Raw genomic sequence first — 19,549 nt, forward strand, 5'->3', positions numbered from 1 at the left:
TTTGCTGCCTCTAATCTCTCCAATTTTATGCAACAGTCTTGGACAAACTAATACGCAATTTAACAGTTCATTCAACAGGAGGATCTCAAAAAAAATCAATTAAGCCTCATATATCAAGGTGCTGAGGAAATATTATCCCCATTTCAAGAATGAGAAAACTGACAGAGATTAAAAGATTTGCCCAAGATAACACAGAGTCTCTTGTATATCTGGATACAGAATCTGAATCTCCTAAATCCCAGACCTGTGATTTAGACACATCACAATCCATCTCCTTAAAATACAGTCTTTTGCTGCATATTCACATTGTCAGTCTTGTTCTTACTGACCCAAGACTTGTTAATGATGACCTCTGTGTTTGGAAATTGATATGCTTATAGAGTGAGCCACACTCAACTTTATATACTGGCCCTGCATTATATAGATCTTAAATATGTAAATCGTTTAAAAATGTTTAACAGCTATAATCAGTAGGGGTATGCTACAGGCCCCAGCTGCCTTAAAAAACAAAGAACATAAAAATATAAGAAAGAAATATCCAAATTGTAAAACCATATTACACCACTTACTGTAACCTTGTAATCTGTTCTTCCTACCTCCTAAGGATGAAATGGAGGGAGTGTGAAGGGAAATTTAATTGAGAACTAATGTATGTCACTTGCACAGTAAGCAAACATTTCATATAATACGTTACCAAAAAAAAATAAAAAAAAATGGACTGATAGCAGCCAGGGTCACAGGGAAACAAAGCAATAGAAAGTGGTGTATTAGAGAAGACAACATTCAGAAGAAAAGGTAGGCTGCTTTTCTTAACTGTAGAAGGAAGTCTACTGTAAATCTGAATAAAGCTACAGAAAAATGCATATGTCTTCTGAAGGTAACCTTTTCTGCTACAGGTCTCAATTTTTTTTTTTTAAATGAAAGACAGTTGCATCATTTTGACATCTTGTTTATGTTTGATAGCATGGCATTCTGCTGCAGAATCCTGTGCTCTTTAGCTACTACAAGATTTTCTGAATGAGAATCGTGTCATGCTTGGTCATGGAATTTAGTCATCTAAATTTTATCTCTATACCTGTGTTATATTGCTTTAGGTTGATAAGTTTTCAGTTTTGTTCAGAAGAAACTGAGGATGGTCATTCTATGCTTTTACGCAGCAACACATTACTTACCACAGGGTGCATGACATAATTCTAATCCTGGGGGAATTCTGCACAAAAAAACTGCACAGTATTTTTGAGTTCTGCAAAATTATGCATATTTTATTTATCAAAACAACACTAGATAATCATACCAGTTTCAATTATTTTGGTAGTTTATTTCAAAATATCTGTCAGCAACTATGTCTATAACAAAACAAACAACAAAAATTCCCCCAGTGTAAAGAGTTAATTAAATAAAACCCTATGACAACCCAGTTTCTGTTCCTCTATCCCCTCTCCTCCCCCCGTGAGCCCAGCTGCTGGCCCCCCCTCAGCCCAGACATCCATACCAGCCCCCCCCCCCCCCCCGAAACCTGCAACCCATCCACCCCAGAACCCAGCTGGGGAGGCGCCTTCCAGAGCCCAGGAATCCAGAGGGAAAAACAGCCTGGGTCTCGGGCTTGTACAGAGTTTCCTCCAAGCCACCTCCTTCCTTCAGAGTCTGCTGGGAACTGCAGCTCCTCAGAACCTTCAGCTCTTCCTGCCCCTCCCCCAGGCTGCATCTTCTATTTGCAAGCTAGGAAGCTGGACTCTGCCAGGTCCAGTAGCCCCTAGTGGCAGCCAGCAGCTCTGCAGCACCAATTCTGTGGGGGGGGGGGGGGAAAGGAAGTTCTGTACACAACATGAATTCTGCACAAATTCTGCATTGTGCAGTGGCACAGATTTCCCCCAGGAGTATGTACTCCGATTGTGTGGAATCTAAGCTCTTTAAAAAAAAAAAAAAAAAAAAGTTTCTCACTCTCATGGCTGCAGAGAACCTCCCAAAAAATGAACAGAGTTTAAATCGAAGTTATGATGTTCAAGTGTCAACATTAGAGACCATCATGGTGATGGCACTGCCAAGTCAACATTAACCAATCATTCTGGTGGATGGAACAGGTTAGGAGGGAGAAAAGCCCTCAAGGAGCAGGAACTGGGAGCTGCTGCAGAAAAGAAAATACAGAAATAAGAGTTTAGATACTACATAAATACTCTATAGTCCCCTTGATGTCTGTGGGAATTGCCTACTATCATTAGTGTCATTGTGGAAGGAGGGAAGTACGCCATTTTGAATTTATACCTGGGCACTCAGACCATAATTAAACATGGGATCTGTCCCTCTCATCCAAATGAGCTTCACATCCTTGGTCTACAAGATTTAATTTCTTTGCATTACTCAGGAAGAGAAGGTTCCTCAGTAATGAGCTCAACTACCAAAGGAGGATACCCAGTAAGTGAACAAAAATCAACCGCCCTGACTGATTAAAGATTTAAGTACAATCATTTGAAACAGAAGGAGAAAACCCCACTTCCTTTCTCCCCTCCAAAACATTATTCTCTAGCCATCAAATAACAAATTAGGACTATGGAGATGCCACTGCAAATCATTCTCCCTGTCTGTTGGCAAAGACAACTTTTTTTGACAATTGCGACAAGGTGAAGTTTCTTCACAGGCTCCTAAACTCATGCCAATTATAAAGATTGGAAGACTTGCTTCTGAAATGTATTTGAGACATTTAGATTGTTAGTATTGCACTAAATTACATTAATAATATTTTTATAAAAACAAAGCCCAGGGACTATTTGTCTGTTTCTCAGCCAACTGCTATTTCTCATTTCAGCAACACAACAGCTGAAAGCAGAGTTCAGTACCATTAACAAAAAGACTAGCTGATACACAGACCTGTTTAAAAAGTGCTGGAAATGGGAAGAGACTAAGGTATCTTCTATTTCCCTGCCAGTTCAGGATTATTCCCTAAGGTACATTCCCTAAGGTGCCTTTTCCAACCTAATTTTAAGCATCTAAAAACAGGACCATCACAATGTGCCTCAGAAGACTGTTTCCACAACCTACTATGTATGTCAGGACTTAATTATATACAGCAGTGGTTCTCAACCAGGGGTACGCGTACCCTTGAGGGTACACAGAGGTCTTCCAGGGGGTACATCAACTCATCTAGATATTTGCCTAGTTTTATAACAGGCTACATAAAAAGCATTAACCAAGTCAGAATGAACTAAAATTTCATACAATGGCTTGTTTATACTGCTCTATATACACTATACACTGAAATGCAAGTACAATATTTATATTCCAATTGATTTTATAATTATATGATAAAAATGAGAATGTAACCAATTTTTAGTAATAGAGTGCTGTGATGCTTATAAAATCAGACAAATACAAAATAAGTAGTTAAGTGAGATGAAATCTGGGGTACACAAGACAAATCAGATTCCTGAAAGGATACAGTAGTCTGGAAATGTTGGGAACCACTGGTATACAGGTAACAGTTTCCCCTTTTTAAATTTAGTTTCATGATTCCTAGTTATACTAGGAATTTGCTACGACACCCAGAAAACTCAAGACTTGGAAAGCATGGTAGACATCCCACCAGGAGTTTATCCCCATCCCTAAAACAACCAGAGCATGAAGAATATATCTCTACCACTATATCATTCCCCCCTCAGTCTCTTCTAGGATCTCCTCTCCCTTGAATAATTCCAGGACATACCTCTGCTAATTCTCATAGTTTTCCTCAAGCAAATGTGAAATTTATTGTTTCAATACTGCCCGTGTTCTGAATACCAACTATGAAAAAGTGACCGACCTTGTAAATTTCATGATGCTGCTCATCATTTTCCCAGTAGTAAAAGCAGGGGGACTGTCTGGCTGCAGACTCAGGAGGATGATACTGCTTCAGCTTATATTAAGTTCACATTTAGAAAGTTATAATTACAGCCAAAAGAGCAAGATTAAAAACCACCACAGAATGCTATGGAAAATTTATGTTGTGTGGCCCTCATTTGCTTTGAAAAGTTTTACCCATTAGGGTGCATGGATTTTTCAAGCAGTAATTGAAAGTTTAGGACAAAATGTTCACAAGGCTTTACAGCTAAAATCTCAAGTACTTTTGCCTGTCCATATACTATCTCTGTTTGTCATTTCCCAGAGAAAAGCCTGTTGTTGTAGCACCTCTAATAAAGGGCCAACCACTATTTTCAAGAGGGCCCAGCTTCATGTGACAATCATTTTTATCACACAGTATCTTTTAAAGATTGAGACATTTTATCTAGCTATTGTAACATTGTTTCCACAGATGCATTTACATGTTTGTGACACATTGAGACAATATAACAACACTCAATGAACATAGAGATTTTTTCCAAAACTTTGTAGCAAACATACTGCTGGGTAGCTCTTAGTACCCATTTTCCTAGCAGGCAGGAAGACTTCATCCCTATTAGACAGATATATGGAAAATTACCTTTAAAAAAGATAAGTATTTTTGGTGAGACTTGTGAAAGAAAATATTTTCATAATTAGTCTTAAGTATTTTACTTGTTCAACTATTGTGTCTCTGGCTTGTCAATTTAAATACCAGAAATGTCTAGTGTTTAAGACCCCAATCCCACAAAGACATATGCACGTGTTTAACTTTAAGCTTGTGAATAATATACAGAACTATTCACAACACTAAGCATATCCTTAAAGTCTTTACAGGATCAAGGTTTAACATTAATGACTAAAAATATGAATAGAAAGAGCCTAATTATTAAAACAAGCTAAGTTTTAACTAAAATGGCCACTAACCTAAGATAGTCCTAAGCATCAGGAATTGTTCTAAGTTCTTCTCATCGTACATGGGAAGACGGGCTTGTAGACCCTAAAGTTGTGTGATGATTTTGGTCAAACATAAAAAAGCTAACACATTATCTACCACTCCTCCGGAGGAAAGTACAAGCTCTCTGTAGTTAATGTTCACCCACTTAAGTCAGCCCAAAACACCTTCAGTTTCTTCTGAGCCCTCTTAAGTATTTCTCAGAAGTTTTACCCTGATGATCCTCTGGAAAGGATTCTGAAAAGGCACTCAGATGGGGTGTTCAGTGGCCACCTCTCTAGAGTCTAGAAGCATGTTGTTCTCTGCCACTGCATGGCACAACCCATAAAAAATTAATAGCCTGGAAAAAAAAAACACCAGGGTCTCATATCTGTTACAGGAAAGCGTTTGCAGCTTACACCTTCTCGGAATATTAATTATTTCCACAGCAACGGCAAGAAGAGTTTCATTTGATGAACTGAATCAGACCACTAGCCATCCTTATTTCCCTAATAGGTATGAAAACCTAAGGCCTCTGGCAGCTTCCAGCTGACGCCATCGCTAATTCCACACCCCCTTTTTTGACAGGATCCGCCAGACCGAGCTGTTGCTGCCGCCTTCTCTACGAAACCTACACAACAGCAACTGTCTCTCCCAGCGTGCACTCCAAGCCTAGGTATCCCCGGCCCCTTCCGTTGTCGGGGGTGGACGCGGGCATACTCCCTTAGAAACACCCTTAACAAGCCAACGTATTTACTGGGGGGAGGGGAGGAAGAGAGGCAGCCATTCCGATCAAAGAGTAACTCAACATTACAACCATTTCCTGCTCCCAGCCCAGCAGCTTCAGGGAGACCCAAAGCCCCGTACCCGGGAAACCCCCACCTGCCAGCCACGCCCTCCCCCCGCGGTGCTGCCCCCTTCCTGTCTCCTCCAGGCCCTGCCACATCCCCCCTTTGATTGCTCCCCCAGCCCCTCCCATCACCACCTCCTCCTCAGTCACCCTCCCTCCAAGGCCTCCATTGAAACCGGCGGCTTCTCAGGTGTCCCAACCCGGGGCAAGGGGGGGAGGGATTGAGGGTTCAGTCACCCGGCGCCACGGAGCGCAGCCCCGGGCACCCACCTTTCTGCAACAGCAGCTTCACCTCGCCGTTCTCCTCCCGGCCGGCCGCACTCAGGCCGCCTCCCGCCGCCAGGGCCCCGTGCTTCCTCTTCTCCTTGTCCCGCTTCTCCTTGGGCCTCTTGGGTTTGCTGCTGCCACCGCCACCCCCGCCGGCGGCCGGGTCCAGGCGATGCCTGTGGTGGCGGTGCTGGTGCTGCTGGTGGGAGGGGGCCGGCAGCAACACGGCGGGCGGCAACAGCTTGCCGTGCAGTTGCGAGGGGAAAGCGAAGCCTCCGCCGCCCCCGGGGGGGCCGGCAGGGAGCGCCGCGAAGCCCCAGGCGGTGGGGCCGCCGTAGCCCGACGCTGGTGGTGGCGGCGGCTGCCTATTACTCCCGCCACCACCGCCCCCTTCGCCGTTGACGCGCTTGGGGCCCTTCAGGCCCTTCTCGTCAGCTCCCTTCAGCCTCTTGGCGGCCGGCTGGGGCCCCCGGGAAGCCTTAGCGGCCGGAGGCGGCCTGGCGCCGAACGCCTCCTGCTCCGGCGGCGCCGCGCCGCGAACGGGACTGGGAGACTCCGCCATTTTGGGCTCCTGCTTCTATTTACTCTCCGCTCGGATCAACCGATAGCACCGGGAGGGGCGGGGAGCAGGGCCGCGGCGCCATAGTCTCGCCCAATGGGAGGGGGAGGCGCCGGAGAGACAACGCGCCCAGCCAATCGCAGGGGAGAGGGGCGAGCTCTGAGGGGGATAGGGAAGGCGGGCTCGGCTGAGTGCGCAGTTGGTGGGTGAGGGGTGGCAGGGCTGCTGTCATGGGCAGCTCAGCTGCTCAGGGGGCGGAGACACTTGAAGCGGGAGTAGGCAGGAAGGGGAGGCTGAGGGGAGTGCGCGCCAGCCTGAGGGGCAGGCAGGGCGCGGGAGGTGGCTTGGCCATGCCTGTCATTTTACCACGCGGGGACGCCGCGCCTCCTCCCTGGGGCAGGGCTGGGGCCCCTAGAGCACCACAGACGCCGGCCTTGGGTGCAACCAGAGTGCACGGGCAAACGGTGGGAGGCCGGCCCTGGCAGCACTGACTGGATCACTAAAGTATAGAGAAAATAAGATTTTGTGTAACTCTGAATTTTAAAATAAACTAACAATATACGTGGTCTCCTGATATCTTTGCAGAGTACAGTACTACCTCTAAGAGCTGGCTTGAGGGCCAAAGAAGGAAACTATGTCCTGTGATCACAGTTCTAGTCCTTGTGTCCACACATAAAACTTGCACCAGTTTAGCTAAAGGTGTGGGTTTCTTTTACACCAGAGGTTCCCAAAGTGGGCAATACCGGCCCCTGGGGAGCGCTGGAACAATCCGGGGGGCAGTAGTTGCCTCAGGTGCAATTGGGGGGCGTTGAATAAAAATAAGGGGGCGGTGGAAGCATAAAGAAAGAAGAGAATATAAGAAAATTTTGAAAAACCGTTCGTACATGTTTTATCTGTTGTGTAACATAGAGTTAAAGTTGTACTGATTACTTTATTTTCCAAATAAATTCACAAATTATAACCGATCAGGTGTCAAGTCCGCCAACAGCTCTTAACAAGCAAGTGTTGGCAAGCGAGCGTGTCGCGCATTGTCGGGAAGTCCAGCTTGCATCGGCAGGAATATGTGCGTGTAATGACTTGTTTACAATAAGATACTATAAATAGGCGACATGTATGAAATCTAATTTAGATTGTTTCTGAATTGTGTAAAAAGCAGTTAACAATAGTGCAATAAGTATTTAAAAATTTTTATTCATATTCGATACCTTCGATCTTTACGGATTACGGATCACATACAAAGCAAATTGTATTATTGTTGTTTCAATAAAACAGCAATTTACACGTGAGTATTTTTATACATTTTCTTACATATCTACCGTACGTTTCTGTGTCTCTAGTGCTTACTAATAATAAAATCGTAGCAGGCTTGTGTCGGTACAGTACTATTTGAAGTGTACAGTCAATATATTTGTCATATTTTTTATTACAATATTAACAAAAACGGGAATGAAATCAAAAAAACTGTTAACTATTAACATTTATTTATATCTATCGAGTCATGTGTTAATTGGTAAATAAGGCGTGTGTTAATAAGGAACAATTATTTAAATAAGGGCAAACTAAATTAAAACTATTAACTGATTTTAATTGCATATTGATTATTTTTTAAATTAATTATTTCTTGATAAATTTAGTTTGATATTTGACAATTTAATATCAAATACATATATCTAATGCTGAGCAAAGAACAAAACCCAGTTTATTAGTTTCATTAGTATTTTAGTTTGGTTGTCTTTTGCCGTCTTACGCAAAAAACACTGTATACCTGATGTCGTGGGTGATATTCTAATAACACATCTTTCTTTACTATATTGTAGGACGTAGGTAGAAATATAGATACATAAAAGAACGCAAATTTGTCACTGCATCTTTCTGTTTGTTCGCTTAAAGAAGGTAGATTTCCAGGGGGGCGCTGAGTAATTTTTTTTCTGAAAAGGGGGGCACTGAGTAATTTTTTTTCTGAAAAGGGGGCGGTAGGCCAAATAAGTTTGGAAACCTCTGTTTTACACCAATTCATGTAAAATGGAGCAAGCTTGTTGGCAGACCATCTTATTTCAATTTCAGACCTGCTAAGTCTCCTACTTTAGCAAGGAGACTCCTGTTTTTAAACTGCTCTTTGAACCACTCTTGCCCACAGCTTAGATCTCCTGACTTGGAGCGCTGAGGATTTATTTTAATGGTTTAACCAGATGTAAAAACATAAAGATGCCTATACAAGTCTCTAGTCTCTCTAACAATTAATCCTACAATAAATACATTTAAATTATGTCTCAGCGGCATTAACATCATTTCCACGTGAACTTGGCCAGCCAGCCACATACCTCCTTCATCATCTAGGAAACATACAGAATGTGTACACTGCACTGTTAACTTGGGTGATTAGCACCTGGTGAGCAGGGCCGGCTCCAGGCACCAGCATTCCAAGCAGGTGCTTGGGGCGGCAATCTGCAAGGGGCAGCAGTCCGTATGTTTTTGCCGCCCCAAGCAGCGCGCCGAATTGCCGCCGTGGATGGTGGGGGCAGTCCGTGTGCTGTTAGGGCAGCATGCGCGTTTCCGCGGCGGCGGCAATTCGGCGGCAGCTTCTATGTTCAGCTGCCCGCGGTGGCAATTCGGCAGGTTCTGTCTTCCGGCTGAAGACAGAAGCTGCCGCCGAATTGCCACCGCCGCGGAAACGCGCGTGCCGCCCTAACAGCACACGGACTGCCCCCACCATCCACAGCGGCAATTCGGCACGCTGCTTGGGGCGGCAAAAACAGTAGAGCCGGCCCTGCTGGTGAGGTACTTGAGGGTTTTTTCCCAGTCAGTTGTGGGAGAATTTGTCTGTCCTTTGGAAGGAAATTATGAGAAGGGCACTATCAGCACTTGAGTGAGTTAGGCTTCAGCCTCACTGCAAAGTTAAAGTGGAGCTTGGGTTCTAACCCACAGACCTACAAAGTAAGCTGGTCCAGGCTTAAAGTGCCTCAAAACCTGGGTCAGAGATTTGTTTGTGTGGATAGTAAGGGGGATAAGAATAAAACTGAGGTAACAGCCTGGGTTAACTGTGCTGTGTAGATATAACTATACCCTCAGCCATCTCCAGAAACCCTTTTTCAGCTTGCCCCAAAAGTCACCAAATTTGGGCTCACTCAAGCCAATTTCCAGAGTCTCAGAAACCTCAAAGAATGTCCTGACAGGCCCCCCTTCCCGCCTCCCCAGCCATTATACTGAGGTTTCAGCTCAAGTGTCCCAGCTGATCACAGCTGTGGCCTTATGGCATGGGGAAAGAGGAAGTCCTTTCAGTAGGCTGGTCCCATGCTATTTAGTTACAACCTATAAAGCCCTAACAACCTAAACTCCATCTGAAGGAGGATAGCCCATGTAGATTCCAGAACACTGGTGTCATGTGTGCTCATTGAGATGCCCATTCTAAGCGAGCATCTGCATTCTCCATAGCTTCAGTCTCCAAATGGAGAGTGCATTGCATTAGTCCAATATTGAGGTGACCACAGCATGAATAATACTGTAGTGGCAAAGTTAGAACCTGAAGGGAAAAGGTCCTAACCTGCTAGCCACATACAGATAGTAAAAGCCTGAGTGGACTACTGCTGTAATAAGATTATCAAACAGCAACTGGGAGGTAAAATCAGCCCTAAATTTCAAACACTATTAACTATTATGGCAGACATACTCCTTCAGTCAAAGGAGCTAATGTTACCTCTGCCATCTCCCTGCAGTATCCTATGTTAAAGCTCTTCAGGAAGAGGAGCAATTGCCCACAACTACTTATTGAGATATATCCAAGAGAAAAGAACAAAGCCACTGAAGAGCAAGCCTATCCATTCTCACTAGGGTCTGCAGGTAAGTCAGCAATATTTCAGGATCAACTGAGATCTAATACCATCTGCCTAGACACCTGGTCTTCACCACTAAGACAAGATCATAGAATCTTGGGGTTGGAAGGGACCTCAGGAGGTCATCTAGTCCAACCCTCTGCTCAAAGCAGGACCAATCCCCAGACAGATTTTTGCCTCAGATTCCTAAATGGCCCCCTCCAGGATTGAACTCACAACCCTAGATTTAGCAGGCCAATGCTCAAACCACTGAGCTATCCCTTCCCCCTCCCCCATCAGCCAGTGCAGTCTGTGCCATAGCCAGGTCTATGCCCAGAGTGACAAGGGTCAAGAAGATCAAACCCTAACCCTAACCCTTCTCCACAATCATACACAAAAAGGGACGATGTTGGTAATTAGCAAGATTGTCAAAGTTCAGCAATGACTTTTTGAGCAAAGGCCACACTATTGCTTCCTTTCAAGCAATAGGCAGCCTGCCCTTTTAAAGAGCGGTGTTAATAATCTCCACAAGTAAGTGACCCAATACTTGCCCATTGGCTTTCACCATCTAGGAAGGATCTGAATCCAAACCACATGTTGTGGGATCAAGTTCTCCCAAGCAACTCTAGTATATCAAGAAGCATAGTTGTCTGAAACCCTAGCAGCAAAGATGAGGCCCATGTTTCCTCAAGACCTTGTTCTGCCACTACAGAAATAGACAGCCCCCCTAATCTGATCAATCTTGTCTGCAAAATAGCCAATAATTACCTTGCAACAGGAGGGATCCATACTAGCTACTTAACTGAGACAGTCTGGATTTACCAGACTACCACCTGAAACAAATCTGTTGCCCAAGACTTTGTAGGTGCTAGGATAGTGGAAAGGAACTTTTTTTTTTGGCCATTCTCACAACCATAGTTTAAAACAATCTTTACGCTACAATCAAACAGCCTTAGCAAGAAACTTCTGCCACTGGTGCTTTAGCCATCTTCCCACACCCCAACCTCAATTTTGTGAGCATTCATGGCCTGCCATACAATTTCTATTCCAAGATGTGGCCTTTGGGCCAAAAAGTTTGCCCACCCCTGGCTTAAGAGGTACCCAAATTCAATTGTAGTGCTCACCCTAAATAATCAAGTGAGATTAACTTGGCTCCTAATCTTAGGATCCTTAGAGCCACATGAGGGAGCTTAGAACTTCAGAGAGTGACTGAATCTGCAATAGCTGTAATTGTATCTTGTTTAATTTTACCATTTTAAATGGCTAAACCTTTCCTAACATGACAATCGCTATTACATCTTTATATGACTGAACTTATTTTTTCTAACTTGGCTTTTTTGTTCATGTGAAATGTTTTGGATCAGATTTTTTCTTCTATTGAGAAGTTGTAAGAATAGATCTATAATCACAGGGATGGAGAAAACTTGAGAAATATTAATACACACACAATTTATCTCATATTTCAAAGGTAATCTTCTCGGCTATAGTCTTTTGTTAACATCCAGGGGAATTTAGAGACAAGTTGAGAAGTCGTCAATATTTTTCCATGAATATAATAGAAAATGTTGAGTGACTAAATTGTTAATATAAATTTGAATACAGGATAAGCACAATGAATTTCTTACTTCATACTAAGATCTCTGTACATACCTAAATTGTAAGCTCCTTGGATCAGGCACCATCTTGTTCTGTGTTTGTACAGTGTCTAGCACAACGGGGTCCTGGTTCATGATGAAGGCTCCTAGACACTATGGTAATACAAAAGAAAAGAATCAGACAATTTACTGTGTCTTTTGCATCAACAGAGAAAACCCCACTAGATTTGGAGATTAGTGTTCAGTAAATACTCTCCTATTACAATTATTTTTTATGTATTGGAACTGTTTTGGGAAGCTTAATACAAATCTCATTCTAACATTTCGTACTGTCAGGATGGTACCCTAGATTTCTCTTTTAGTCAGTCCTGAAGAGACATGCATACATAGTAACTGCAGTCCTCATTTTCTAACTTGTCTTAGAATCAAAACCATGACACTCAGTTCCACCTAAAATTCTTTCAAGATCTCACTTTTTTAGGATTTATTCATTTCCATGGGTTTTATATGTGACAGATTCAAACAATTTTGCACTATTTATAGTTAACCTGGTAGAATCATAGATTAGGGATGGAGGAGACCTCCGGAGGTCATCTAGTCCAACCCCTTGCTCAAAGCAGGACCAACACCAACTAAATTATCCTAGCCAGGGCTTTGTCAAGCCAGGCCTCAAAAACCTCTAAGGATGGAGAGTCCACCACCTCCCTAGGTAACCCATTCCAGTGCTTCACCACCCTCCTAGTGAAATAGTGTTTCCTAATATCCAACCTAGACCTCCCCCACTGCAACTTGAGACCATTGCTCCTTGTTCTGTCATCTGCCACCACTGAGAACAGCCTAGCTCCATCCTCTTTAGAACCCCCCTTCAGGTAGTTGAAGGCTGCTATCAAATTCCCCCTTACGCTTCTCTTCTGCAGATTAAACAAGCCCAGTTCCCTCAGCCTCGCCTCATAAGAGCTAGACTTGTGGTTAGCCCTGTGCTGTTGCACAAGAGGAAAAGCCACATTGCATACTGGCAGTGCTAGCCACCTCAAAAGGGGAAAAAACATCTGTGACTTGCCCCCTCCAAAACTTGAATAAAGAGAAACATAAGTGCCACCCTGTACCCGAGTGGTACAGTGGCTGTGCTTCCAGGAACTCCAAGAGGAACTGTGCCTGCTCAAGGAGCCACAATTGAGTTTAAAGTAGCCAGTCTTCTATACAGTACCATCATGTAGGTTCTAAGCTGATATTGAACTGAAAACTTTCATGAAGTTCACAAATTCTGTCATCTGGAATTTGTTATTTTGAGTTTTTAATGAGTTTTCTTAAGCATAGCCTGTCTCTCTTTGATAAATCAACATTGACTACAATTTTATGAACTCCATAACTATGCAGGGGGAAACCTAACAACATAGCATCACCATAGCCTAGTAGCATCCAGCTACCAGCATAAGGGGGATAGCTGTGTGCAAGGGGGATACACAAGGTTTGCCTACGTCCTGGCAATTTCTGGATATCAAGGCAGACACTTGCCAGCCGATGTATGTTAAAGCAGCCTTTGGGGACAGTGGGCTCAGGATCAGGTGAGTCAGTGCAAAGGGCATTTTTTGCATTCCCATTTTTAAAATGCACGAATTGTGTCTCAGCCACATCTGAAGAGCTGGTCCAAAGATTAAACTGAACTTTGAGCCTTGGGAGACAGGAAAATAGTGGAGTGAGAGTGGGTGAACGTCAGTGGAAAGAAGTGAGGAAATTGAGGAGGCATTAAGGGATACACTGAAGGTTCGATTAGGAAGGAAGAAAGAAATCACAGTTGAAGAATCAAGGAGAAAGATGAAGTGGAGGAGGAAAGTGATCAGCAGCGTTATGGAAGGCAGACAGATCAAGTATTCCCCATTTAGATTTAGCGAGCAGTAAGCAACTGTTTAAGCCTAAGTGAGGACAATTCTGGGGAAGCAAAGAGGATTGAATCCAGAGTGGAGGAATGAATTGAGGATGAAGTCAAAGCTATGAGAGCTCCATAATTTTATAGGCAAAATGGAAGAGAGAGATACATGGCAGAATTGAGGGAATTCCCCCCCCCCCCCCAAAATAGAAGAAAGTGTATGCTTGAGGCATGGAGGTGGGGGAAATGTTCCAAAAAAAAGAGAGTGTGGTCAAAGAAAGATAATTTTAAATAACTTGAACTTTCCTTCTTTCTTTTAATTCCTCCTCCAGAATATTGGAATGGAGCCTGTTTGGTTCTGGTGCATTATCCACCTTCAATAATTTCTATTTTACTTTTTATTTTTAACTGAGTTCTTCCAGTATTTAGTTTTTCTTCTAGAGAAAATGTATTTCTGTGCTTGTCTTCAGTCTACGCATAGTCTTTTGTGAACATTTAAAATTAATAATTCATTTAGCAATTCTGCAATATCTGCTTATCCTATCATTGTTACCTAAACTCCTCTTACATGTTGTACTGATTTATTCTGTTCCTTATTTGAAAAATGACTTGTCTTCTGCAATCTTCATTGTTAATTTCCCCATCTTTTTGTACAGTATACCTAAGTTTTGCATTTGTTATGTCCATTTCCTTATCTGTGATTATTGCTTGTATATCCACATTTGCCTTCTGCTTATGTCATACAGTGAGCCCAATTCTCCTGTTACACTAGTCAGCTAAGGAGCAATTCCATTAAATTATTCAAGTTTTACATTGTTCTATTACAGCAAAGTCAAAAGTTGAGAATTCTAAAGGTTCAATTACTCTCTCAGGACTACCTGACATTAGAAGCAGCAGCAGATGACAAGTGCTGAGATGGTGTCCTCTGGGGAATTGGACTGAATCTTGTGTAATACCTCAAGGCCCAAAATGATATCAAGCTATTCAGAAAGTCATTCAATGCCTTTTTCCACTATCCAAGGAAAAATAAGGAAAGGTCACAAGCTGTTGGAGGTCCTGCAGCCACAGGACAAAGTCAGAGTGGCCTTTTCTAGAAACATCCGTCTTCTTGACCCAGCTAAGGATGTATAATCTCAAACTCCCATCAGTTGCTTGAAGTTCTGACAAATTTTCTCAGATTCTTTGGCAGTTTTTATTTTCTCCTTCCCCCCCTCCCCCCAATGTATGATAACCACTTCCTTGGTGACCTCTGATCAATTCAAGGGCAGAAAGACATTATGAAGGCTCCACAGGACAAAAATAGCAGGGAGGTTTAATCAGCTCTATAGGAAAACTTTTTTGGCCAGACTCTGTGTATTGTGTGGCAAAACTAGAACTAAATTCTGTGGCAAGGGCCCTGGTATCTGTAGCACTCTGGGACTACAGACCAGAAATTATCCAGCAGCTATAGGTAAATTTTTTAATGGATGTTTTGATTTACAAAGAAAAAATAAATAAGCAGTATAGTATTCCTTGTGCTATTTGTTTTTATATTCAATTTAATTTGGTTTATTCCATGTTTTCAGTATGTAACAGTTTTGTATTAATACATAACTGTACTTAAAAGTTGTCTCAGGTGGGAGAATGAACTGTAGACTTTGGTAGCTGGGTGGGTGACATGGGAGGCTTTTGGCACCCAAAAAGACATAGGAAGTGATCCGAGATCAAGATAAGCACCTTAGCATAAACTTTCTGCTAAAATTATCAGCTGTCAAATAGTTAACAATGCTGGCATTTGAAGTTGTGATTTGGTTTCAGTCTTCAAAACTCCATTGGGGAGGGTGGATCAATTGTTGCAGGCTGTCCAGAGACTCAAAAGGATAACACTACATGGAGTTTATACTCTGTTCACTTTTAGGATATTTTCTTGGAAGCCAAAATAACTAAAACTGCATCTTTTTACAAAACAAAAAACTTAGATTCTGGAACACACGTATATAAGAGGTGAATTCTGATCAAATTTTTGTGATGGCAGAATACAAAGCCTGAGAGTATGATTGTCTCTGTATTGACCAATTTCCATTTACTAAGAGGTAGACCCTTAAAGCCATAAAGGGTGTAAATACAAGGCAGATTGCCAAGGCCTTGCACCATATCTAAATATGATCTTAGCCCTTTGACCTATTAAGATCAATTCTCATGCGTGGTCATTAGGCATTTCCCATGCAACATTAGGACTACAGCACTTACAATGAGACTTGATGTGATAGGACCCTTTGGTTCATGCGCTTTTTGACAAAACCTCAAAGGGAGTAGGTTCCACCCACCCTTCCTTCCCCACCTGTTCTTGGAGATTATACGTTATTCCACCTCTTCAGGATGGCCTGCATGAAATTCCCTAACAGTCTAGACCCATAGAGTTTGTAGTAAAACAAAATGTATTATGGCTCAAAGGAAATCATTTACACAACAAAGTGGTGTGCATAGTCTGTTGTATCGGAACATATTAATGAAAATCCTACTCTTGGGTACTTTGTTTTCAAAACAAGATCAGCCCAAACTCCCCAAACTTAAGAGTTTTAGTGTTCAGATACTATAATCATGGGAGATATATAAACTGTGTGGAGCTAAGATTATCTTTCTGATGCTTATACAGGGCATAGCACAACGAACCCCTTTGTCCTACTGTAATACAAATAATAAATGAGGACCTACATAGAGTTTTGGGCACTGCTGATTCCCCTTCCCCCCCCCATACCAGAGAGTGGTACATTCTATCCCTTAACAGTAGGGATTACAATTGCTGTGTAAAGTCCGAGGCCTTTTTCTGCAGTCATACTAGGAGCGCAGCAGCCATGAGCCAAGAAGCAGAGAGTCACATCCTCACATTCCTTCTAAATTATATCAAAACAATGTAATATCAGGCTGTTAAGGCAGCCCTCCTAATAGTACCCACCATCCCCAGATAAGTAAGGAATCTCTTAAGATGTTTAAAGAAAACTTTGCTTGATAGCATTCTGTTGGGCATGGAATCACTTAACAGTTGTGATTGTAAAATCTATACTTCTATTGTTTTGCCTTTATGGTCCCTACTTCTCTATTGTTTTATCAATATGATCTCTGTCTGGTTCTTTGATTGTTTCTGTCTGTTAGATAACTAATTTTGTAAGATTTAAATCAACTAAGGTGGTGGGGTATGATTGGGTGAAGAATTGTTTCACAATATGTTAAGATTGGTCAAAGAATTATTTTATAGTATTTTAGTTTAAAATGATAGGTTAAGGTATAGCTAAGCAGGACTCAAGTTTAACTATATAAACTGGGGTCCAAAAGGAAGTTCCTTGGAACTTAACTCCAGGACACAGCCCCAAGATCAGAGCTACCAGCCTCAACACCCTGCTAATCACACCGTGCAGAAGCTGGAGTCCCCAAATGACCTGATCTTGACTGGCCATTAAGAAAAGTTCCTCTCCCTTTTTGGGAGTGAGAGTGGCACTGGAACACATTTTAGAGTGGGGGTGCTGTGCCCCCCTTACCTCTGTCCACACTCCTCACCACCCCCTGGAGCTGGGGCCAGGAGCAGGGCCGTGGCTCCGGGATGCGGACAGGGGCAAGGGGGCTGAGGCTGGGGCCACAGCTGGGGGTAGGTGCGGAGCCCTTGCGTAGGGCCGACTGCCAGGACCACAGGCGTGGGGCCAGGAGCTGGCAGCTGGGACTGGAGCCAGCAGCCAGGACTGGAGCTAGGCGTGGAGCCGGGACCAGAACAGGGCATGGGGCCCCAGGGCCATGTGCGGGGCCAGTAGCTGGAGCCAGGGATGGGGCGGGTAGCCAGGAACCCACGTAAAACCTGGGGCTGCTGCAGCACCTCCCACACCCCTAGTTCCCATGCCTATGGTATGTGGTGAGCATTCATTGTATGTTTAGCATGTTCATTCTGTTTTGATGATTGTTAATAAATAGAGGTTAAGGATATTACTGTGTAAGGCTCTTTCACTGGTAAAAGACTCTGTAAACCTCCAGAAAATTATGCCCTGAGCCCTAGGTGTGGGTGGCCCTGAGTCCTAGGAACGGGGTAAGGGTGGGGGTGCCTAAATCAACAGGGTTACATCTTGAACCCTGGGAACTGGGTAAAGGTGGGTATATTCTATCCCTTAACAGTAGGCTCAGCAGTCCCTTCTCTCTTTAACCTGTTTAGCTCCTTTTTCTTGGCAAATGGTGAAGAAGTTTCCAACCAGTTGCTGAGCCTTCAGTTTAAAATGCCAAGAAATCCCCACGAATGTCATGGAGTGGCTCCCCTCCCCTGAAAACATCCCCCATTGTCATTTACAATTTACCTTTGTTTAAAAAAAAAAAAAAAAAAAGACAGTCATGTTGAGGTGATTATGGTGAGAGACACACTTTTGCCTCAGAAGGCCTCGGATCACTTCTCTGTCTCATTTTCAGTTTTCTGGGGTGTTTTTAATATTTCACCTGTTCTTTATTTTAGCAACTTCCTGTTCTGTCCTGAAGTGCAGTTTAAAAAACTGATTCCAACTATGACGTATGTTCCAAAAAATACTATGTGGGTGGTAGAATCCTTGATGCAGGGGAAAGCTTACCTCCAAAAAAGTTACACCTCTGAACATTCAAGGCCAATAGGAGGCAAGAGGGAGTTCCAGGGACTATGGGCCAGCTCTTCAAAGGTCTCTAGGTAGCTAAAGATTTAGGTAAATGCAGACGGGCTTTTGAAAATCCTATTAAGCAGGTTAGGTGTCTAACTCCCATAGAAATCAATAGAAAAGTTAGGCACCAAACATGTTAGGAGCCTGTCTAAATCTTCTGCCACCTAAATATCTTTGAAAATCTGGCCCTCTGTCTCACAGGATCCTGACCACTTGTTGCATTAAGGTCAGAGCTGGCTATGCAGTTTGAAGTATTCTCCATGATGTCTTCAGAGTGTAAATACCTTTTGAACTTGGTGCATCGACAAGATCAGACCACCACAATGCACCATTAGAGCTGGTGCAATAACAGTCATGCGACTCTCTATGTACCTATATGATACCCAAAGCATCTGAGCACCTCCAGAGAAAGTAGGAATGAAATCTTGGTCCCATTGAAATCAGTGGCAAATTACCATTGGCTTCAATAGGACCATGATTTCACCTTAAGTATTTGAGGAGGAATAATCTATTTCTTCCTTCTTTGCCTGTAGGAGGAAAAGTGTAGGGGAAGAAATGAGTTTTGCATTCAGTCTGTTCTTATCTCTTATGAAAGTAAGTTCCATAGTCTAGGTTGAGCTCCTGTGACAGTTCTGTTTCCTGCATTAATGAGCAACTCTCTCTATTGACAACTGACAGTTTAATTATTCTCATGGAATGTCACTGTTGTGGGAGGCTATGGTAGTGGAAGGAAAGGCAATCTTTTATGCAACTGGTGACACTTCCAGGCAGAGCTTTGAATATCAGGACAGAAACTGAACTGGACTCTATTCACTGGGGAGCCACTAAAGAGCCAGTGAAGGGGATTAGGATCTAAAATCTCTCTTAAATGAGTCAACAACTAGAAAACACATTAGTCCTCTTTTGAGAGCTCTAGGCAGTTTGGTTGGCTTTAAGCTAAGCTAATATCTTAAAGACCAACATTTTCTTTACAACCTGGAATTTTGCTCTGAATAACATTCCTGTTTCCACTCCTGACTCTTCATATACCTGTTTAAAAGGCAAAAACGTTTTCTGATGTGTTCGTATGAAGGGGATAAGTAATGACCCCTATGATTTTAACTGCTTTCAGGATTTGCTCCCCAGCCTGTCTATTGGACAAAATAATAAAAATAATGCTCCCTTCATTGTCTTCATGTT

General features: G+C 42.9%; 1 protein-coding gene across 1 annotated transcript in view; it reads right to left on the reverse strand.

The window, feature by feature from the left end:
- RSBN1L (round spermatid basic protein 1 like) overlaps window positions 1-6,462 on the reverse strand; it is a 90,459-nt gene extending 83,997 nt beyond the window's left edge. Inside the window, exon 1 of the mRNA XM_065406043.1 lies at window positions 5,904-6,462. Within this exon, the coding sequence (XP_065262115.1) occupies window positions 5,904-6,462 (559 nt within the window). The remainder of the gene's footprint in view (window positions 1-5,903) is intronic.
- Between the last annotated feature and the right edge of the window lie 13,087 nt (window positions 6,463-19,549).

The sequence above is a fragment of the Emys orbicularis genome, chromosome 1, assembly GCF_028017835.1.
Source record: "Emys orbicularis isolate rEmyOrb1 chromosome 1, rEmyOrb1.hap1, whole genome shotgun sequence".
In the NCBI taxonomy this organism is placed as follows: domain Eukaryota; kingdom Metazoa; phylum Chordata; order Testudines; family Emydidae; genus Emys; species Emys orbicularis.